Genomic DNA, 22200 nt, shown 5'->3' with positions numbered 1-22200 from the left:
TCAGCAAATTTTCCTTAGTTGCATATCTCGACATATAAGATTAATTACATAACTAATATGTTTGTGTATTGTGCGAGCGTTTTCAACTGTATTAACACAAGGCCTCCGGACGTCCTTGAATACAGCCGCTCTCTTACACCTGATTCTTCTTTCGCGCGTACGGTAAATCTTTATCGAAGGCCAGAAACTTGGACAGGCGTGTCCCGTTATAAGGCGTGTTACTTCCTGGTGGATGAAGCCTCATCTAAAACAAAGGCCATCAGATAATCATATGCGTGACGTAGCGTAAATAATTTATCCATGAATCCATGATGTAATTTACATTTTCCTCTTGCTCTCAACTTAATTATTTATCTGCATTTAATCTTGGAGGACTACGTACCACATGCTCCTAATTTTGACGTGTTCCTTGGAATATCACGACACAAGTCGACAACAAAATAATATAATAAACTATTTATTCTATCAATGCTTTATTTAGATATAAAATGCGATATGAAAGTAAAATCTTTGTGTACACAGTGATAGATAAGGAAAATAAACTATTTCATATTTGTAGATTCATGAAGAGTTTCATAATTTTGTTCGGACATCACGAAATTGTCGAAAATTAGAATTTTTATAATTACTTTATAAAGTTCTGTGATTATCTTTTTTTTATTATTTTTAGATTATTATCCTAATAGATGAGATAAATTTTTTTCAGATGATATCCATGGCTCAAATCATCCATAAGCATTGCAAACTAAATGCTGGCGATACAATTGATAATATGACTTATTAACATGACTGATAAAAAAGCTATGCTAATTCGATCCTCGTATAAAAGCAATAATACATTCCAAAGCTCCGTCAAAGGATTAATGATCACCCACTCCGTTTTGCGGTTAGTTTTATTAATACTGTTATACAAATAAATTCCTTCTTGACGAGGCTTAAACATCAGAGAACTTTATTGTTCCTTATCGTATCTCGCGTCCTAAGATAAGTGGAAAAATGTATAAAATATCTCGTTATTTTATGAGCGTCTTGCTTGTGTCTGTTAATTATTTTTTATTATCCATTTCTTCATCTTGAATACTCGGCACGGCAGTGACTTGCTTATTGATGTATCATTTGTCCAAAGACAAACATAACATTATGACGTAATATAATACTATTATTTGATACCATAATATGAAAAAATGGATAATTGATTTAAGGCAATAATTGCTTTATCTACGTCGCCGTTATTATTTTTATTATGTGTATATTATTTGTAAATAGTTGAGCTCCCTCCGACGCAGCAGCAGCCCCGAGCATTAGTATGGTGTGGCTTTGACTCTATTTGGATTTTATGATTTGCGTGCGTGGATATTGCGGTCGTGCAGCATCATTCCTATTCTCTACTTCTCGGCGTCAATGACTCTCGCATTCCCATCTGGATTATTGAATCGCTTCTGCAATGAGAAAAAGACCGACACCAATCCGTTACACGCATTAAAGCGTTTTTAATGTTACGACGACACAGATCGAGCGAATTTATTCTTTTCTTTAACTTGAGTAAAATCAATTTTTTTATCGCTTACACATTTCATTTAATTAAAAATTAAGTAAACTTTCAAATTGTAGGAGAGCAATACCGTTTTTGAACATCAAAAATATTGCTCTTCTATGAATTTCTTGAAAAAGAATATTTCTTTGGTTGTTTATTTCTTATTCTTCAAGTTGATTTTGTCTTAGTCATAGCCATGTAAACAACGTGTTTTCACCTACGTTTTCGCACGCATAATTTACCGCAATCTCAAATAAAACTAGACACTCACCATGATTCTGTACTTCTCCTTGCAAGCGTACTCGGTCTCATCTACATCATTGTAACAGTCGCTCTTGTAATCCTCAGGTATCGGTCGGCCCTCAAACTGGCAGAGCCTGGAAAGCGGTCTCGCCTTGACGAGCATTTTCTCGAAACCAATAGGCTTGTGTTGCGGACAGTAAAATACGTCCGGGGTATTCTTATCGAAGACGATGCTCTTGCGCATTATGTCGCCGCATTGCACTGTAACGAGCAGCATCTACGACATACATCAAACCTTTTCTTTCTAAAATATAACATACATATGTATAATATAGTTCACAAAGATTTTTTTAAGAATTGAAATTAAAATTATAATTAGAAAATTGTAAAAATTTTAGACGTTGCGGAAAATAAACTATTTTACTAGCGTTGAGCACAGGAGTTATATTAATGAAAAAAAAAGATGGTTCTGTAATTTCATGCTAAGAAGCTTCTCATGTTCGAAAATGACTGGAATTAATTTATATGCGATTTTGATTAATTAGTTTACTGAGTTTTCCGAATTTTCTTATCTGCCAATATATATAAATTATCGGCGTTTTGATTCTGTCTCTCGCAGAAAGTTTCGAGGTACGCGCGGAGAGAACGATCAACTTTCGGAAATAAGATGTGTAAGAAATTGCATTTGCAGGACTACATGTGTCTCGCAATGGATGAAAGTCTGGCCACTTACGGCGAGTGCGACGAGCAGGCTGCAGACGTAAATGTTCCCTGCAAAAGCAAAAAGGTGAGTCAGCGTGGAAAAATCAACTGCGCAACATAGTATATCGTCATAAAAAAAAACCAATGAAAAAATAGAGAAAGGATCCGGAATATTTATCGATGGCAATCTACCTTGCGTAAGTATATAAATGTCACAATTCTGCAGTTAAAAATTAAAGCTGAGAATAAGAATACAGTATTGAGTACTGTAATATACATATCTTAGTAAGTTTTTATTTTTATTTTTTTGCTAAATTATATCTGTGAGAGAGAGAGAGAGAGAGAGAGAGAGAGAGAGAGAGAGAGAGAGAGAGAGAGTACCGTAATAAAAAATCTTTAAATGATCCTTATTTAGATCTCGAATGATTTTCTTTAAATTATTCTTCAAGTAATTAAATAATTTATTAGTTTTTAACCAAAAAATTATCCAACTAATTAATTGATTTTTTTTTCTTTAAATTATAAAACAGCTTATATATTGAGATGTTCCCCATGTAATTAGTTCACGATTGCAAAATCCTGGACATCCGTTAACTTAAAGATCCAATCTCGGGTAATTTCTTAACAATTTCGCCGCAGAATTGTAATTACAATTGTGAGTTCCGATAACATTTTTCTCTTCTTTTTTAATTATATCATATTTCTCAGTACTACAATAAACAGCTATTTAAATTATCTTTATCTCCAAATATTGAATTATCCTTCAATTAAATATTAATTACTCGAACAATTACTGATTAATAAACCAATAAATTATTTAAGTAATTAATTGAATATAATTTCATTCTTAAACTACAAAGTAGTACGTTTTAAGATGTTCCTTAAATAATTCGTTCACAATCGCAAAATCCACCAGATATACCATACATCCGTTTACTTAAAGATTCAGATTCAGATATAATTTCTTCTAATCGCAGAGTCGAGTAATTGTGATCGCAACTCCCGATAAGATGCCTCTCTTTTTTTTATATCCCGCAAATCAATTAATATACACGTGTTTCCACACTTTTCGATTCTAGGTCAGCATTTACTATCTTCTCGCATCGCGCGTTCGCTTGTATATTTTTTTTTCACGGTCAACGGCCAGAACTCAGCCTCGAGAAGCGTCGCGCGTAAAAACCTCTCTCTCATTCGTACCACGTTGACCCAAAATCAATCGAATCGTTTCGGCTTTTTAACATTATCACGGCCCACGAGACTTTCCCTGTCAATTTACGCAACACCCCACGCATGTAATATATCGCATGGCCTGCGAGCAGTTGCATTGGCCGTCGCATAAATTTGCGTCACTGAACTTGTCGAATAAATTTCCTCGATTTAAGGCGCAGCTTGCCCCCCTTCTGTTCTTAAAGAAGAGAATAGTTTTTGACTCCAATAAATATACAACAGGGAAGAAATATCGCTTCATCGATGTTGATACTTATTGCGTAACGTTCAACTGCACACACTAAGATGCATCTGTACATAACATTTTCACGACGAGACATTTATCCGTGACATTTCACCCAGCATCACTATCCGGATCGAGTAGATTATTATCTAATAGCTGTGCAAATCGAATTTAATTGCTGAAAATTTCTCTCGTTTTCCTAATTTATCTGTAACTTGACGGAAAAGTAATTTACTCGTCGAGTTATTTTTCATCTTTACCAGTTTGAGGCGCATAATTCATACTTGCACACAGGAAGTCTCAAGTTCATTGTATCTTTTCTCATTTGCAAACTTTCCACGAAGAACAATATGAGTGAGCGAGAAGCTTTGCGAACATTTCAACGGTACTACTTTAAATTAAAGAAAAATTTATATTCAATTAACAAACTAACGAATCGATATTTATGTAACATTAGATAGGCATTAAAAATAAATATCAAAAGACTATAAAACATTTAAAAAATACGTTTTCTTGTCGATTTTTATCTTTAATGTTTTAGAAGCAAATAATTGAAGTCATTGGATATATTTCTTTAAAATATTTATGATAACGAAGACATCAAAAGTCAGAAAATATAAAAAAATAGAAAAGATAATATAAAAGATAATAAAAAAGGATTTTTTTAAAATTCGAAAGATATTTAACGAATTAAAACCAAAAGCAAAATATAATTTCCTGAACATTTATAATGCACGAGAAAAGCAAAATATTTAGAAATATCTAAAGAATACTTAATGAGCGTCTGAATTCTCTTTTCACATTTTCACGTTCTATTTTTAATATCTGGAATTATTTGGTATCTTAGAATTATTTATATTGTAAAAATTGCTCGACCGTGACGAAACTCGCTTAAATTTATATCGAGACTATGACGCGAGCGAGAACTGCTTTCAAGGAAGGATCCAGGATCGTTTTCCAGGGACAGACGAGAGTCCATTCGTGACGCGTTGACGAGTCACGAGATTCACGGAGTGCAATATCCGACGCGCTCGACCTGTTTCGTCGGACGGGGATAACAAAGTGTCAAGGTGCAGCCAACTAAATCGTACTCGACTTACCCATGCTTCTCAAGTGACGGGCGTTTGCTCGCACCTGTTGATCCTCGCAACGCGGCGTCTCCTCGTCGACTGAGCTGTTTGGTCTTCGGTCTTCGTCTTCCCCGCTCGAGGACCGTTCTCGTTAGAGAGTACGGATAGTAATCTCCGCCGATCCGCGCTACGAGCTCATGAGAAGAATACTGATTGCAAAGTATTGTTACTTTAGCATTTTGTGAATATTCAACACATCGTGATGACTAATTTTAAAATGTTACAATAAAATTCAACATTTAATGTACTATTGCTGCGATTGAAAGCTTATATATTTTCTTAATTTTTATATACGAAACAGCTTGGACAAGTAGCTTCTGTTGATATCAATCAAGCTTCTGTTATCAACTATAACTCATTTAAATAAAATAATTCCAATAATTAAATATTTCCTGAAACAAGCTGTGTTAACGGTACAATCCCATCGTGAAATCGTGTCGCATTTAGGGCTTTAGAGTGTCTTGATTCGCTGTTGAGTACAGGACGCTTCAAATGCGAGAATCATCGGGGAATCGCGCGTTTCATAGGTAATCGGCTTCCCGCCGTACCAGATCGCTTTCCTTTTATAGGTACAGGATGAAACGCCACGCATCATCTTCGCAAATCAAATCGATGAAATAATTGAAGAGCTATGTAGATTAAAAGAGTACATTATAGAAACCAATCTGCAAATGTTTCATTATATGTTCTAGCATTTGCCGTGAATTTTAACTGCGCAAACGGTTATATAAATATAACGTCATCATTAATATATAAAAATCTAAAATTACTTTTTTTCAAACTTATTATTGATTATCAAACTTTTCTCCTTTTGGACAAAAGTTATATTATGAAGTATTGATAAATTGTCACTTTTTTTAGAATATATTATATTGTTTGCTTTTACTTAGTAATTTGATCAATTATTAAGCATGGTGTAATGTTCAGGTGCTAACGGATTTTTGGTAAGTTGAGGATAAAAGGTAGGCGTTATGTGGGTGAGTGGCCTCGTCTTTCCCATATTCGTTAACGATAGTGTCATCGTTAGCCTTGATCAGAAAAAATATACTGAAGAATAAGAACAATTCTAGAAAAAAATTGTATATATTTCTCACTGCAATATTTTAATACTATTAATATTATACTATTAATATTTTAAAATATATTATTAAATGATATTTAAATATTAAAATCTTATAGGATCGTACATGTGAGAAACAACCAATAAGAAATTGCCTTTAACGGTCAAGCTGGATCTTAGATGCTATTATAATTCCATGTGAATTTGTATATTACGTATGTAGTCTTTTAAACCGCGCGCCAAACAATTTTTCGGTCTTGAAACACTCTACGAAACTACCGCAATATCACGAGTTAAATTATCTAGCAATTTAATAATTTTGATGCTGATAGCATCTTGTTGAATCTTAATAATGTTGAATGACATATTAAAATCTATGAATGACATATTAAAAATCTGTAAATAATTAATTTGTATTGCGAAAAATATTACCTCAGCTGAGAGTCGAACCTGGATCTCTTACATTCCGTGCCTTATCAGTTAGATTACCAAGGCCTTAGTAATATTCTTCGCAATAATCAGTCTAAGTAGGAACAACGTCTTTCTCAGACAACGTAAATAAACAATATTTAAATATTAAATCTTATAGAACATATGAGAAGCACCTAAGATCCAGCTCGATCATTAAAGGCAATTTCTTATTGGTTATTATTAAATGGTTATTAAAGTATTGACCATAAAGTAAATCGAGATATGATCCAAAAAATATAGTATTGTAACGTAATTGCCAAAATAATTACTGCTAACAGCTTTCTACGTATCAACCTGTAAGAATATTTGTATCTTTAAAGAAGTTTGTTGCATATAAAAAAATCATATAACCAAAATTTTATAAAGCATTTACATAGTATGAGAGTTTATGTACTTACAAGATCATCAAAATCGAAATTACACAAATCAGAAATATCATCTAATATATCATTGTTACCGATATCTTTTTCCTTTTCTTTAACTGTCTGTGTCATAGACGCATCATTATTATCTGATTGTTTATTATCATCTTCTTGTGATCTTTTACGCCTGAAAAAATATATATTATTACATCGATAATTTTAATCTTAAATCCATTTCAGGTAAATTTTTATTTTAATTTAAATAAATATGCTTACCTCTTAAGAGGCTTCTTTTTCTCTAAGAAAAACAAATTTTGTATTCTTTCGGTCACTGGTTTGCATTTTGTTTTTATGAATTCGGGTTGCTCTAAAAGATTTAATAGATCATCGGCGATAAGCGGCAACGGTTTATCTGGATTAAGCGCGCGAGCTGCTAATACATCCCACACATGTTGCGTTCCAGGATCTGGCATATATCCCGGTAAATATTTGTCACTATTGGCGGTTATGTCATCATCGGTACTAATGTAAAAATTTAATTAACAATATTGTATAAATATTTAAAAAAATATAATATCTTTGTTCTTCTTAATTTATTGGATATCATCGGTAAATTTTTTTTAGAATTCTTTATATAATTTTTTATAATTTTTCACATTTTCTGTATAATTTTACAACTTTTCAAAAAATTTCTGAAACTATTTATATCAATTAAAACATTCTCTGAAGTGCTTTTATAGATATATAAATTTTAAAATATTTTTTAAATTGTTAATATTTTTCATTTTCTACTTATAATTCATAATTTCTAAGGAAAACTTTTATCTAAAAATCTAAACAAATTAAAAATCTTTTTAGAGAAATTTTCACAAAATATACCAAATTCTTAGGAATATTATGAAAAATAGTACAAGATAATTTTCGACTAGGAATATATTATACTTATGTTAAATACATTATATACTTACGCATCGGGCAATTCTAAGGATCTTAATAGATCATCCATTACGTCATTCTGTTCCTGCGACAGTTGGTTCATCACGCTTTTCAATGGTTTCTGCGATATTGCTCCATAATCTCGCTCAAATGGTAAACCGATCTCAATAAGACACTATTATAAAAAATTATAGATTAAAAAATTATCTAATTAGCATTGACGAAAGAAGAAACAATGGAGAGAATATTCTTACCCATGGTTCATTCTCTAAGTCAACACTTGGAAACAGTGCCATCATGTTTGCTTCGGCATTCGCTCTATAAACCTTCTCTACTATTGCGACAACATTTTTCTCAACCATGGCTTGCACTAAACTATAAAACGGCGTACTCGCTATCTGTAAAAGAATTTCTCATTCATTTTTACTGTTCATCATTGAAATACTTTATGGCAATTATACAAAGTGTTGTTGTTGATAGGGTCAAAAAAGGTGGTATCAAACTTTAGTAATATGTAGCAAGAATAAACCAAAAGATATTAATAAGCAATATTCTAAAGCCATTTATTCCCAAGCTGTAAAACATTTTCTGCTGTAATGAATAAACCATTCGTTTCGAATGTGTAAACAAATTTACACATGCAACCGATTATACACTCATCCTTTATAAGGTTTCAAGCTTATTGTGATAAAAATTTTTAATTCTCCATTCAGTTTATGTCAGTTCACCCACGCACGCCTGCGTATTGTTGATTGTATCTGATTTTGACACATAAAATTGAATAAATTGTCAACAAATGCGAGATAAACTTCGAACTTTGAACGTGTTTGATCTTCAATAAAAATACATACCGAATTGTATGTTAAAATGAACGGAGAGCACATTTGAACATCTGCTGTAATCAAAATTATTTTTTGCTTTATAACTCGGAAATAAATGGTTTTAAAGTTCTGTTTATTAAGACTTTTCGGTTTGTTTTCACGAATACTACATATTTCTAAAGTTTTGTACCATTTTTATTGACATCCTGTATATAATAGAACTATTACCTCGTTAGCAGGCATAATAACGTAAGAGCCATCCGACAGCCAATATTCCATAGGAATATTTTCTCTCATTGTAAAACCATGAATCTTATAACATTTCTCATTGTTTTTGGGAGTCATAGCTTTCTTAGCTTCATCTACAATCGGCACATACACATGAGTCATTTGAACGTAGAACATTTTTTAAAATAAACAAGAATTACCTGAAACAGGAATAGCTTTGCCACCATACACATAACCACGGATAATATCTTCTTCTGTGTGAGTGGTCCTATTGTTGTCCATCCATTGTGCGACATTCTTAATTGGCACTTCTTTATCAGGTGTATTGGATGTACTTGTCTTAGCCATCAATATCATTTCCGGTAACTTTACCTCCGTCGGCATCTTATAACGTAAATAATATATAAAATATGTGTATGTATACAAAAGAGATAATAACTGTTTTATACATATTAGAACTTTACTTTAGAAATTCCAACGATCGGAATGTGAACTTCACCCAATTCCATCACGCAGTTCCACGGATGCGGTTTAGTAGATGGTCGTTTGTAGAAGCGCACATCTGACATAGCATGTTTAAAAGTGAGATACTGACCATTAATCTGTAGAAGAAATATATATACGCATATATAAATAAAATAAAATATATTGTAGTGACACAGTATAATAAATGTGTGCACATATATATATATATATACCTATTTATAAAATCATTACCATATTCTATATAATTATATACAATATATTTATATAATTTTTATAATTTAATAACTGTTCACACATTTGTTCCCACAGAGAAATTACCTGTTCTAAAATTTTCATAAGTAATGTTTCACTAGGTGTTTGCAAATCTTCATCTATATCATGTAATGCTCTCTCTCCACTATAACATATCAAATTTTTTGTTCTATTTTATATTTTTATTCTAATTTCATGTATAATTTAATATAAATTTGATATAAATTTTATCTATTATTATTAATATTAACAATAAAATTAAAATAATGCTACACTATAGTTAATACATTGCTATAACTGAAATTTCTTCTGAATTTAACATCTGTGTTATATCCTCTGCCTGAAATTCGCCAACAACATCTTCCTCTTCGTTGAAACAAGACATTAGGATTATTTTCCTTTCACACTTATCTCTGCAATAAGAAACATAAAAAATGTAATATACATTAATTAAAATTTAACATCATGCTACATTTAGATATACATTTACATGCATTCATGTTTAATATATTCAACTGCAGCATAAATTGCATCCATCCAAGAACAAATTTGATTTGTGGGTTGCAGTTTCTCGATGCTTTTTATCAAATCCCAATTTCCAAATTGCATGGTACATAGTTCTTGTGCAGTATCTAATCCTGTAATACTGTCGCTTTTACTACCATCTGAGCCCATCAATATCACTCCTATTTCATCCTTAGGACGTAGAAATATCTGCGCAATATGCTCATAATTAACAGAAATTCAGATAAGCGACTGTTAGAGGATGCTTTCCATTTGGTAACACAAGTTAGCACAAGTGCCATTCTAACTTTTAACAATTCGGTCACTTACATTATATTTAAATTAGTGCATACTAAAAATGGTCATATATGAAATTAACAAAATTCAATGCAGAAACATATAAACATTTTAAATAATTAAACATTCTATATAATGATATACAATGTCACATTATATTTAACAAAATATATACATATTATATTTCATTGTCAAGGTTGATTATGTTATGCTACTGCATTTAGATTTTTATATAAAGTAACCTTTTTAATATGTATTAATAATCCAGTGTAGTGCAAGTGACCGAATTCACTATTTGTTTCTGACTGAATGTCAAGAAAAATAGAAGCATCTTGTAATACTATGACAAAAAAGTTACCTTCTTTTGAATAATATGTTTAAGAATAAACTTCTCATTGTCCAACAGTTGTGAATTATTCTGTGTCCCATGTTGGACGATTCCAACATTTATCACAAAAGTTATACTCTCCTATCGACATAAAATACGACAAATTCAGACATAAATATGTAATATATATTTATAATATATAATATATACTTGATATTATAATATAATATATATTGAGAGAGAGAGAGAGAGAGAGAGAGAGGGAGAGAGAGAGAGAATATAATATATACCTGTGATAATTCAAATAAATATAATATATATTTATATAATATAAACAGAATATAATTGAAAAATTTATCGTACAATATTTATAATACAATTTATTAAACGAAAATGTTCTTAAAAATTTGTTAGACTCAAACAGTTTGTTAGATTTTTTAACAAGAAAATATTAGATTACAACCTTTAATGATTTCGGCGGCATTTTTTGCGTTATCGAAGACACTAGAAGACACTTGCAGACATTCAGAGTTTCTAGTAAAAATAAACTCTTTCAATAAAATTCCTGAAACTTCTGTTCGATGTATGTACCAAGTAGTTTTTCATTCAAAACAATTTTTTTCCGAATCAAATCTCGAAATCGAACATAACCTAACTTCGTGTCACGTGAGCACGGCTCCCATGCGTATCAAGTGCGTGCATTGTGCAATGTGCATTGTGCACTGTCAATTTTGATTGACACGTTTGCATTTGTTTGTATCGCTTGTGAATCGTGGTTCGTGCAATTGTTTATAAATAAAATACAAAAATGGTATTTCTGAACGCAAAATTCTTTCTTTTAATAATTCTTAGTCTACTGTTCGTTCAAACGAGTGTAGGGGTGAACAAATACTCCGCCGAGGCAAATGAGGCTAAATATGTTGACTCGCAATTCCCAACGTCTCTCAGAGAATTGGATAAACCTTTTAGGATGGCAAAATTGAATGTAGTTTGGGTTAAAGCTAAAAATGTGAGTAACGGATTGAACACAGAATATAATTAAAAATATAATAAGTAAATTTTTTTTTTCAAGACTGGCTTAATTATTATTATATATATATACATTTTTTAGAGTAAAATTATATTTCAAAGAATTTAGAGTATGTATATTTTTTACATATAATTATATGTGAGTAAATACTCTTTATTTCTAATTTTACATGTGAATATTTATTTCAGCGTTTAACAGATAGCAAACTGCAATCGATTTTCAGTGAGCTGAAGATTCACGATAAAGAAGAAATTGCGTACAAGCATTTCAAATCAGATGGAAAAGATCCTGATGGCTTAGAAGAGGCACATCTGAGACAGAAGCTCATCGGTAATTTTTATCATTCAATTACTTTTATCTCAATTGTTTTATTAAATAATAGACTAATCTCTGTAACTTTCCATCAAAGGAATAATGAGCACATATGGCCTATTGGAACACTTTGTTGAGACCGAAGATCCAAAGTTACTTAAAATACACAAACCTCTAAACGATGGTAGCAATTATGTTGCAAAGGATGTATTTAATGATATAAGACTGAATAAATTATGGGCTAAAGCTGAAATGGCTGGTTTTACTGGTATGTTTTAATTATTGATATTACATTAATAAAAGTATATCTTACAAAAAAATTTAATTTAGAATTATAATTTTGTTTTTATTTTAGATGAGGAGCTTGAAACCTTAAAACAAGAGTTTCAACATCATCAAGATAAAGTGGACGAATATATGAGTTTATTGAAAGAACAGTCTAAAGATTCAGAGAAGTCTGAAAGTTAGTCTTTTATATATTCACATATAGTATATATAGTTTTAAATTAAAATGTTATTTTTATATTAATGTATATCGTCTACTATATATATTTTAGATGTCTTACATCTTAAATCGGAAAGCTGGAACGAGTTGGAACAACAGGAGGAATCATCAAATAATATACCGGATCAAAAAATAAATCACATGGAGAAGGCAAATTTACTTCGGTACTATCATATGTTATGAAAGATATATGTGTGTATGAATTAATTTTTCCGACTGTTTTTTTATTCAGGGAAAAGCATTTAGATCTGAGAAATGGATTTGATCGTTTAGACAGACTCACTGCAAAAGGGCCAAATCATAAAGAATTTATAGAACCTAAAGTACAAGGATTATGGAAAATTGCACTGGAAGCAAAATTCTCTCCTGAAGAGTTATCATCTTTAAAGGTATGGTAATAACTATAATTTAATATCATATTTTCATACATTTATCTGTGAAAATAATTATAAACTATAATTATGAGTGCTAAATAGTAAATGTTAAGAAAGCCAATATCCAAATTTTCATAATTTAGATTATTAATTAAATGCATTTCGATTATATTTACATTAAAATGAATATATATCGCAGGAGGAACTTTTGCACTATGAATCAAGGTTACTAAAGCTGCGACATTTACATGCAGAGGAAGCTCTAGGAACAGTACAGAAAAAGGAACTTCATGATTTAGAAAATTCAACTAAAGAACAACACTTAAAGAAACATATTAGAACTATACAAAAACTTCATACCGATCTAGAAACCAAAATCATGCAGAGGCATTCGGAATTATAAAGAAATTATATAAGAAAAAAGCTATAGATAATTGTCATTAAAAAAAATTCCAAAATACATGCAATCTAATTACTATATATAAAGCAGAAATAAATAATTATTTATCGTAAAATAAATGATGAAATAATTATCTATGGAAATGTTTATATTCAAACAATTTGTTGACTTACATCCTTAGCAACAATTTTTACTAAATAATTTTGATGATTTTCTAACAAAACTTAAATAGATTTGTATTGTATAAAGCATTTAAGATATATATATATATATAATATATAAATAATTTGTACTATAAATAGAATCTCCTATGTGAACAATGTATGAACAAACTGTAGGGAACTATTTTATTTTTTCTAAGTCAAGTACATAAAAAATGGAAGAATGTGAAGATTGTTTTTGAGTACATTTTTATAACATCTTCGATAATTAAATTACTAATTATAAGATTATAATTACAACCCAGTTGCCAGTTTATTATTATTATTAGTCTTCTTCTTCTCTTTCGATCTCCCTTGATCCTTTGATCCGACTAGTTTCTCACACTCACACCAAGGTGTGCTTGATTTGTCACACAGTAGAGAGATATTAATAACTGTTAGGGAAGTGTCTGATATAGTCATCTTAATTGTATCCAGTATTTTATACGAGACATTATTCAAGCCAGTTTGTCGATCTCGTTTCCTAGTAACTTCTCGCTGATTATAACACTTCGTCATATCTCTCTTTCTATGATTTCTGTCATGTATATGCCTATAATACATATTTCATATATAATACTTGATAGAGCAATATTGTATGCAATAAGTATATACCTTATATCTAGTTTTATTCAACATCTTACTATGAATACAGAAATTAACAAAGTCTATAAAATGAATCTTACCTAAATGTATTATGTGTTCCTGTTGTTATATTTTGTGGACGATTGATGCTCAAGCCTGCCTCTTTCAGTCTAACATAAAATTCATCATCTTCAAGACCCCATCCCCAATATTTATTTGACATCCCATTTACTTGTATGAAATGTTCCCTACAAATATTCAACAATAGTAAACCGTGAATTATCTCTTTGTGGTTTAATATCACATTTCTTATTATTATTATTGCCAAAATTCAGCTTGAACTGTAATTAGTGCTTCTTTACTTATTTTATTTTTTATTCATATAACGATCTAAATGTAACTTAGAATACCGTTTATTATTACAGTTTCAAATTAATAAGTAATATACCTTTTAATCAGTAATATACCGCCAATAAAGGTAAAATAATGATATCGGGGATGTAAGTTTGGTGACGATATATGATAAGGTCCTGCACTTGGATACGCATAAGATAATTGATCATTCATTGGCAACAGATCAACATCGTGCATTGCAATATAATCAAACGCTTTCTCTGTTTCAAGAAAGCCGACGTTTATAAGAGACGCTCGATTGAATCTATATCTATCCACCTGGGAAAACAATTAAATATGAGATTTAAGTATAATAGTATTTTTTGATTACTTACAAGATTTTCTAAGACTACAATACCTGATTTAATACAAATATATGATAATCTATGTTTTGTTTGTCTAGAAATTTCTGCATATGTGGTACGAATATCAGTAATTCTTCAAAACGATCCCTAAATGGCACTAGTATGGCTAACTGATGCTCAGCTTTCTTTTTACGTCCATTGATCTCATCAGTTATGTGCTTGAGATGTTGATTTGGTTGAGCATTTGCTTCACACTTGCACTCATCTGAAATAATGAAATTATATTTAAAAAAAAAACCTGTTTTACATATTATATTATGTTTTTCACAAGGAATGGGAAGTTACTTTTAAAAGTAACAAGTTACAGTTGCTCGTTACCGAGTAGAAAAAGTAACCAGTTATCATTCATTATTAACTCGTTACTTTTTAAAAATCAGTCTAAAAAATGTACTTTTGCAATATTTTTGTTTAAATATTAATAGAAACAATAGTTATCCAAAAAGCAACTTGTAACTTTGTTACAAGTAACGAATTTACTTCCATTTCCTGGTTTTTCAATATGTCAATAACTAACCGATACTGATGGGAGATATGCTGATTATACATGATGTGACGAAGGTGATAAAAATACAAGCAAAGATATATTTAAATCTTGTGCTTTTCCAAATGTTATCCATGTTAAATAACATTTATAGAGATTATCTCATAAAATAGACTGCAGGTATTAATTGATAGAGAGATATTGCTTTAATGTTCCACTGATATTTGTCAATAGCATGTCTTCTTTCTTGAAAATGAAAAGTTTTCTCCAGAAAGGAGTATTATTATTATTATCAGAGAAAATTTTAAGTGCTCAATCGTAGCAGAAAAAGGCAAGCCTAAAGACAGTATAATTTACAGTGTTATTCTTAAAATTACTTTTGCAGTTGTGATTAATAATGCAATTGATAATCAAAAGAGTATTCACTATTCTGACATAGAATTGTTGTGAAATATTTCATGAGAAGCGCATTTCTTTGAAGGACTATCGACAGACGTCGCAAAATCTCTCTTTTCGACCTTTCCCGAGTTCGTGTAACACGAGCTACCTGCTCAGCAATGCTTCTTTGTTGGAGTACCAAGTGTCTCTCGTTACACTACAGCTCGTACGACAAAATTGCTCCGCGAGCGTCGTGTTCGTGTAAAACGCACACGTCTCTCGCACACTTCTTGCGAGCATCACGTAATAATCCGACTCTCGTGCACGACTCGTGCATCGTCGACTTCTAGTCTGTTTTAGTCGTGTTCTAGTGATGCTCCCAACAGTCACAGCTCGCCCGAACCCACGTCGTTCTCAATAATTCTGATCGTTTATGTCATTTCGTAGCAGAAACTCGTCGTCGCAATTTGACAATCTTGACAGGTCTCAATGCGCGCTGTCACTTTGCGCCGACTCGCATGCCTCCAGCATGCTCTAGGCTCTAGCACGTTTCGCGATTTTCCGGAATTCGATACGTTCTGAAATTCCGTCGAGAAGGTCTGTTCGTTGTACCGTATCGTATTCCTGCACTTAAAATGAGATAGATATATATAATTGGAAAAGAAAAAAGGGGAATCCGAAGATTTGCTTTTTGCTACTAATATATATATTATAGCTGATTGAAGTTTTTGTACTTTATATCTTTCCTATATTCTTATCTAATTTACGTAACTCTATATCTCACTTGTCAGTTTAAATACAAAAATTTCAAGTACAAAAGTAGATACAAAAGAGTACAAAAGTGTATGCAAAAAAGTACTAAAATATAAGCAAATACGAGAATACCACAAAAGAAATTTATAAATAATAATATTATAGATTCTTTTTATAACTGAATTGTTTATAATGTTTATATACGAAAATTTCTTTTTTCTTTCTTTTAAAACAATTAGACAAAAAAAAAAGAGAAATATTTCAGAGAGTGCATAAGAATAAAAAATATATTTTATTTTAAGTGCAGAAAGTGTAACATGTGAAAGTGTACATAAAAAAAAACTTATTTTTTAAACTGTAGTCTTTGTTTTGTTTTTTACAATATGTTTCTTCTTCCTCTTCTTTACAATTCAAATATATTTTTTCTCTTTTACTTTTTTCTTCAAAGATACGCTCTATCTGCAAATGCAAAGCAAGCGCAACTAACGAATAAACCCATAGTCATAGCGTCGTTCATTCTATCCTCCTTCAATGAATGGATTACGTCATCGAGGTGTAGGATTGGGTGTAGTTCGTTACAATTCGATGGACTGTGGAGTGTGGAGTAGTCATGTCAAGGGTGTTGTCCGTGTGTGATTGACTCGTTTAAGAAAAGATGTGGTTCCAATATTTCACATTATTACTGTTCCTGTGCTGTTTGAAGTTACATCAAATTTACGGTAGTGCATTTTTTTAGACGGATATCCCAGAAGCAAGATTAATCGATGGCATCATATAGAATACAATCATACTTTGTATTACGCATCAAATTACGAATATTTATCTCAAAATAATCATATTTTATATCAAATTAACGTATTTTTAATCTGATTTAGTCTTTTGTTTTGTGATGATACTTGCACCAACTTGCAATTCAACTTTATTTATATATTATGGGGAGTGTATATGGGATCTATTCTTTACACTGGACTGAAAAACTTTCTTGTTTCACCAAACTTTAAATATTTACATACATATATTTCATTTTAAATGCAAGTATATTTTAGTTCAGCCACAAAGAATAGATCTCTGGAATGTTGAAATATAGAATGTGCTATGGCTGTGTTTCAAAATTTACTGCCAGTACTGAAAATCTATAGTGTATGCGATGTAAAATATATATTAATTAATTTTAATTACTGTATGTATTAACTGACAGGCCAAAACATCAACAACACACTCACATGGTGTACAGTCTCTGAAGGCGAACAGAATAAATGTCAGGCCTTCTCCAGAGCGATTGATCGTGAAAGAGGATTTTTTGGCGATACTTATTTTTCGGTGCGATGCCAGCAAGCTTTCAACAAAGAAGAATGTATGGCCATGCTGGATCGCGAGAAGGCACAGATAACAACACTGGATGCTGGAGAAGTTTTTATAGCTGGACGATATCACAGTCTTGTACCAATAATGCAAGAAATATATGAAAATGGTTTAAATTATCAATATGCTGTCGCAGTGGTTAAGAGAAACTCTCTACCTGATGTACAGTCATTATATGATCTCAGAGGCAAGAAGGGCTGTTTTGCTGGTGTTGGGACACTAGCGGGTTGGGTTATTCCCATTAATAAAGTGAGTAAAATTTATAGATTGTGATATAAAGTATCTTCTGAATGTAAACATTTTTAACACACTTATATGCAATTCAATGTATTTTTATCAGCTTATGAAATATGGAGGAATGGAAATTATTGACTGCAATAATCATGTAAAATCAACGATTAAATTCTTTGGGCCTAGTTGTGCAGTAAACTCATTAATTGATAAAAACAATCCAATTGGTAAGTATAATATAAGTCTATGTTTTTGTAGTTGAATTAGTAACTGAAAAGTAATTAATTTATTGAAAGAAATAAAACAATTAGCGCACATTCGCTTGCGTACTCGTCCTTTGTGCTGGAAGGACCAGAAGTGACTGACATAAAATTGTCACATCACAATGTGTGTGACATTTGGTGAAAGTAAAATAAAACGTTTTATACATTCTCATTATTGTAAATAATTAAATCTCGATTTATTTTTTATTTTATTTTTTCTAATTTTTGAAACGAGAAAAATAAATAGTAAATTGATCTAAGACTAAAATTAATCTACATTGATAGACATGGATTTGCTTCATTGCAAATGGATGTAGTTCATTGCAATGACAAAGAACACAGGTTCAAAATATAAATGCACTTTCATTCTACAGTTATAATCTAGGGATTCAATTGTAGGTGATAATTCTGATCAGTTGTGTAGCCTGTGCATTGGAGAAATACCCGGTGGCAAATGTACAAACAAAGATCCTTACTCAGGATACGAGGGAGCTTTTCGCTGCTTGGTTGAAGCGGGTGAAATTGCCTTTTTGGTGCATACGACTGTAAACGAGATGACATCAACGTCATTTGACTTCAGTATGCAGCTTTAGAAGTAAAATTTTCAAAGACTAATAATCGGCGTATTACTCATTTTATAATTCTTGTTATTTAGGTTCCGTGAAGAAAGAGCAATTTGAACTGCTATGCCCAAACGGTAATCGCAGGTCTATAGACGATTATGCAACTTGTAATTGGGGTACTGTGCCATCTCGTGCAGTAGTCACATCTTCGGCGACAAACTTCAAAACTCGTCGAAGGTATCAAAGATTTTTGGAGAAGACTGTTCGAATATTGCACAAGAATAAAAATGGCACAACAAACTTCAATCGTTTCGGCGGCAATCAGGAAGATTTCTTGAACCGTCCGGGTTACGACAATAATCAGAGAGATTTCGAAAATCGTCCGGGTTATGATAGCAATCAGAGGGATTTTGAAAACCGTCCGGGTTACAACAGATTTGGTGAGGGTGACTATAGAGGCGGATTTAGAAATCCAAATGAATATGGTACGGACCATTGGAATCGTAGCAGATATGACCGAAGATTTGGGGGTGGTGATGGAAGAGGAGGAGTAGAGAGTACACACAACGACACATTCAATTATTATAATAGAGAAGGAGAAAACTCTGAACCACCGAATGTGCAACCAATAGAAATGTTTGAATTATTTGAATCAGCACCCAAATATGGATTGCAGCATAATTTAATATTCTCTGTAAATCTTAATGTTTTCGTATTTTGTTTGTTATTCATTTATTTAGAGCTTATCTATAATGCATACCATTTTTCTAGGATTCCTCTCGCGATTTTGTACAATTGTACGAAAAGGATCAAACATACACAGGATATTTAGGACAATCTGTAAATGATATATTAGGAGTACATCATTGTCCCGTAAATCGGATGACATTGTGCGTTACATCCGAGCCAGAAATGGAAAAATGCATAAAAATGAAGGTACAATTTAGATTATATATACGTAAAATATTACAGTTTATGTTTTTTTTGTTCAAACATTTAAACATTGTTTGTCATTTTTCACAATAAGTGCTTTACAGATTTTATAATATTAGTAGCATAAAATTTAGAAGGATTATTGCTTCAATTTAATTGTGTTGTAAATCCAAAAAATAATCAGCGCATAGTCATATTATCATATATTTGACAAAATTTATGTAAATTAGATCATTTCAGTATCTGTTTTTGACTGTAAGCGGCTCTTCTCTCACTTTAATACCCTTATTATATTTGTAGATTGCCTTAAAAGCCCAGCTTTTGAAACCAGAATTAATTTGTCATAAAGGTCATAGTCAAATAAATTGTATGCAATCAATAAGAAGCGGGTACGTGTAAAATACATTGCATTTAAACGTGTATACATATATTCTGAAATGAAATTACGGACGTTATAGTTTTATTTTTCTTACGGTAGAATTGCCGATGTAGCTGTATTAGATGCCAGTGATGTCTATACCGCTGGACTGCAATTCGAACTGATTCCGTTTATATCTGAGGTGTACAATTTGGGTACACCGGAGTATTACGTTGTCGCCGTCGCGAAGGAGGAGGATGACAATACAGATCTGACGTATCTAAAAAATAAAAACACTTGTCACACGGGAATCAATACGGCTGCAGGATGGGTTTATCCGCTGGCATATCTTATTTCTAACAAGTGGATCAGAGGATACGGTTGCGATTCTGTGCGCGCTGCCGCTGAATACTTCAGCAAATCCTGTGTGCCGGGCGCACTCAGCACTGAATATAATATAGGTAGCTGAAAATAACTTTAACACTAAAAATTTTAGCTAAAAATTTCTAACTAAAAGTTCTAAATGAAAAAAGGTTGGTAATTTTTCGAAGTTGGCAATTTGAAAACTAATAGAATAAAATAGAATAAATTGATAAAAGTAGCAAATTCTTTCGTAAAATAATTGCGTCTGTAATCTTTTTTATCTAATATTTGATTAATTAGTTATTTATCGTTTGTAGGTGTGCCTTATGATAACATGTGCGATTTGTGCCACGGGGTGAGCTACCGGTATTGCCGAAGAGACGCTTCCGAGGATTACTTTGGTTACACAGGTGCTTTTAGATGTCTGGTAGAGGGAGGTGGTGACGTATCCTTCGTGAAACATACGACGGTCGCAGAGAACACCGATGGCAAGCGCAAAGAATTTTGGGCACGCAACACTTTCACAAAAGATTTTGAATTGCTTTGCCCAGATGGTACGCGCCGCCCAACAACAGATTACATGAACTGCAATTTAGGCAAAGTTGCTGCCAATGCTATAGTTACGCGCGGTGGTTATTACGGTTATAACCAGACACAGATTAACGCATATATCAATCTATTTATATACGCACAACAGTTCTATGGCCGAAAGGAACCGGATGAATTCAGCTTTAGCATGTATTACAGCCGACCACCTTACAGCGATCTCATTTTTCAAGATGCTACTCAGCAGTTGGTGGTAATCCCGTCGGATAAGCGGGAGTATAGCAAGTACCTTGGCCCAGATTTTATGAGAGCCAGAAGAATCGTAGATTGTAACGCAGGTGCATCTGCGATAAGTTACTCGTTGTTTGCTACAATAATTATGATTGTGTTTACCTTTGCATTTGGTAGATAAGTATCATGTCCGCGATTTACACGAATACGCGAACAAAAATTCGTATCGAGATCACGATCGAAGAATAGAGATCTGACAAACGAATCTAATATAGTCCATTTTATTAATTGGCACAATATGTATATTATAGTTAGCAATCTAGTATATTTTAATGCTGCTACATAATGCTAATATTAGGTTTGTTTTTTGTGGCTGAACTAGTGTACACTTTTAGAACTTAAAGTGATATTTTTAGGAAGCGAGAAAGAGAGTTCTAGTTCAGTCTAGTGCAGGAACAGAAAACAGACCAATTTTTAAAGATATATTCTAAATATTATTCAAATATTGTTTTATATATATTTTACACGTATATTTTTATAAAAGTACAAATGACTGAAAGACGGAGTGGAATATATAAATTTAAGCATTACCGCTGCCTTTGCATCCATCCAATGGAGTCATATCTCTAAATGTATCCGTCCATATATAAAAATTTATTAATCTGGTAATTTTAAGAATTATTGTATTTAAAATAATTTGATATACTCGTATGTAAGTATATTTTATACTGCTCACTAATTTTTTGTAGTAATAAATCTTTATAAAATTC

At 31.8% G+C, this 22200-nt stretch overlaps 5 protein-coding genes across 5 annotated transcripts; 2 read left to right on the top strand and 3 right to left on the bottom strand.

Annotated features, from left to right (window-relative positions):
• Positions 1–1345: 1345 nt before the first annotated feature.
• LOC108771824 (uncharacterized) lies at positions 1346–5214 on the bottom strand. The gene is made up of 4 exons (XM_018537194.1): positions 5030–5214; positions 2511–2548; positions 1806–2054; positions 1346–1439 (listed from the first exon to the last, which is right to left on the bottom strand). The coding sequence occupies exons 1-4, from the start codon at positions 5031–5033 to the stop codon at positions 1386–1388; spliced, it is 345 nt and encodes a 114-aa protein (XP_018392696.1). The 5' UTR covers positions 5034–5214; the 3' UTR covers positions 1346–1385.
• A 1630-nt stretch (positions 5215–6844) lies between these two features.
• On the bottom strand, positions 6845–11475 carry LOC108771823 (X-ray repair cross-complementing protein 5). Its single transcript, XM_018537193.1, has 13 exons — positions 11268–11475; positions 10835–10945; positions 10166–10389; positions 9963–10088; positions 9742–9820; positions 9402–9539; positions 9138–9321; positions 8938–9071; positions 8143–8286; positions 7921–8063; positions 7229–7474; positions 6989–7139; positions 6845–6884 (listed from the first exon to the last, which is right to left on the bottom strand). Exons 1-13 carry the CDS (start codon positions 11286–11288, stop codon positions 6873–6875), a joined length of 1713 nt encoding a protein of 570 aa, XP_018392695.1. The 5' UTR covers positions 11289–11475; the 3' UTR covers positions 6845–6872.
• A 38-nt stretch (positions 11476–11513) lies between these two features.
• On the top strand, positions 11514–13484 carry LOC108771833 (alpha-2-macroglobulin receptor-associated protein). Its single transcript, XM_018537211.1, has 7 exons — positions 11514–11813; positions 12023–12164; positions 12244–12414; positions 12502–12609; positions 12704–12815; positions 12884–13040; positions 13225–13484. The coding sequence occupies exons 1-7, from the start codon at positions 11613–11615 to the stop codon at positions 13426–13428; spliced, it is 1095 nt and encodes a 364-aa protein (XP_018392713.1). The 5' UTR covers positions 11514–11612; the 3' UTR covers positions 13429–13484.
• Positions 13485–13764: 280 nt separating this feature from the next.
• On the bottom strand, positions 13765–15639 carry beta4GalT7 (beta-1,4-galactosyltransferase 7). The gene is made up of 5 exons (XM_018537184.1): positions 15483–15639; positions 14962–15173; positions 14659–14882; positions 14312–14458; positions 13765–14178 (listed from the first exon to the last, which is right to left on the bottom strand). The coding sequence occupies exons 1-5, from the start codon at positions 15595–15597 to the stop codon at positions 13881–13883; spliced, it is 996 nt and encodes a 331-aa protein (XP_018392686.1). The 5' UTR covers positions 15598–15639; the 3' UTR covers positions 13765–13880.
• Positions 15640–17178: 1539 nt separating this feature from the next.
• Tsf2 (transferrin 2) lies at positions 17179–21875 on the top strand. Its single transcript, XM_018537223.1, has 9 exons — positions 17179–17299; positions 17779–18191; positions 18283–18400; positions 18836–19015; positions 19092–19693; positions 19771–19935; positions 20233–20321; positions 20411–20751; positions 20971–21875. Exons 1-9 carry the CDS (start codon positions 17236–17238, stop codon positions 21609–21611), a joined length of 2613 nt encoding a protein of 870 aa, XP_018392725.1. The 5' UTR covers positions 17179–17235; the 3' UTR covers positions 21612–21875.
• The last annotated feature ends 325 nt before the right edge of the window (positions 21876–22200 follow it).

Source organism: Cyphomyrmex costatus, unplaced genomic scaffold, assembly GCF_001594065.2.
Source record: "Cyphomyrmex costatus isolate MS0001 unplaced genomic scaffold, Ccosl1.0 scaffold166, whole genome shotgun sequence".
NCBI classification, from domain to species: domain Eukaryota; kingdom Metazoa; phylum Arthropoda; class Insecta; order Hymenoptera; family Formicidae; genus Cyphomyrmex; species Cyphomyrmex costatus.
This window is presented reverse-complemented; position numbering and strand designations above follow the sequence as displayed.

Excerpts from the sequence above, each read along its gene's own strand:
- LOC108771824 (XM_018537194.1), bottom strand. Across the intron at positions 2,055-2,510 it reads GCCTGCTCGTCGCACTCGCC|ATGCTGCTCGTTACAGTGCA; the intron begins GTAAGTGGCCAG and ends TGTATGTCGTAG. Across the intron at positions 1,440-1,805 it reads AGGAGAAGTACAGAATCATG|AAGCGATTCAATAATCCAGA; the intron begins GTGAGTGTCTAG and ends TTCTCATTGCAG.
- LOC108771823 (XM_018537193.1), bottom strand. The coding sequence starts at position 11,288 with ATGCCGCCGAAATCATTAAAG. Across the intron at positions 10,946-11,267 it reads TGCCGCCGAAATCATTAAAG|GAGAGTATAACTTTTGTGAT; the intron begins GTTGTAATCTAA and ends TTATGTCGATAG. Across the intron at positions 9,322-9,401 it reads CGATCGTTGGAATTTCTAAA|ATGCCGACGGAGGTAAAGTT; the intron begins GTAAAGTTCTAA and ends TTACGTTATAAG.
- LOC108771833 (XM_018537211.1), top strand. The coding sequence starts at position 11,613 with ATGGTATTTCTGAACGCAAAATTCTTTCTTTTAATAATTCTTAGTCTA. Across the intron at positions 12,165-12,243 it reads TCTGAGACAGAAGCTCATCG|GAATAATGAGCACATATGGC; the intron begins GTAATTTTTATC and ends TTTCCATCAAAG. Across the intron at positions 13,041-13,224 it reads AAGAGTTATCATCTTTAAAG|GAGGAACTTTTGCACTATGA; the intron begins GTATGGTAATAA and ends TATATATCGCAG.
- beta4GalT7 (XM_018537184.1), bottom strand. The coding sequence starts at position 15,597 with ATGTTATTTAACATGGATAACATTTGGAAAAGCACAAGATTTAAATAT. Across the intron at positions 15,174-15,482 it reads CATATCTCCCATCAGTATCG|ATGAGTGCAAGTGTGAAGCA; the intron begins GTTAGTTATTGA and ends TCATTATTTCAG. Across the intron at positions 14,459-14,658 it reads GGTATATTACTGATTAAAAG|GGAACATTTCATACAAGTAA; the intron begins GTATATTACTTA and ends GAATATTTGTAG.
- Tsf2 (XM_018537223.1), top strand. The coding sequence starts at position 17,236 with ATGTGGTTCCAATATTTCACATTATTACTGTTCCTGTGCTGTTTGAAG. Across the intron at positions 17,300-17,778 it reads GAAGTTACATCAAATTTACG|GCCAAAACATCAACAACACA; the intron begins GTAGTGCATTTT and ends ATTAACTGACAG. Across the intron at positions 18,192-18,282 it reads GGGTTATTCCCATTAATAAA|CTTATGAAATATGGAGGAAT; the intron begins GTGAGTAAAATT and ends TATTTTTATCAG.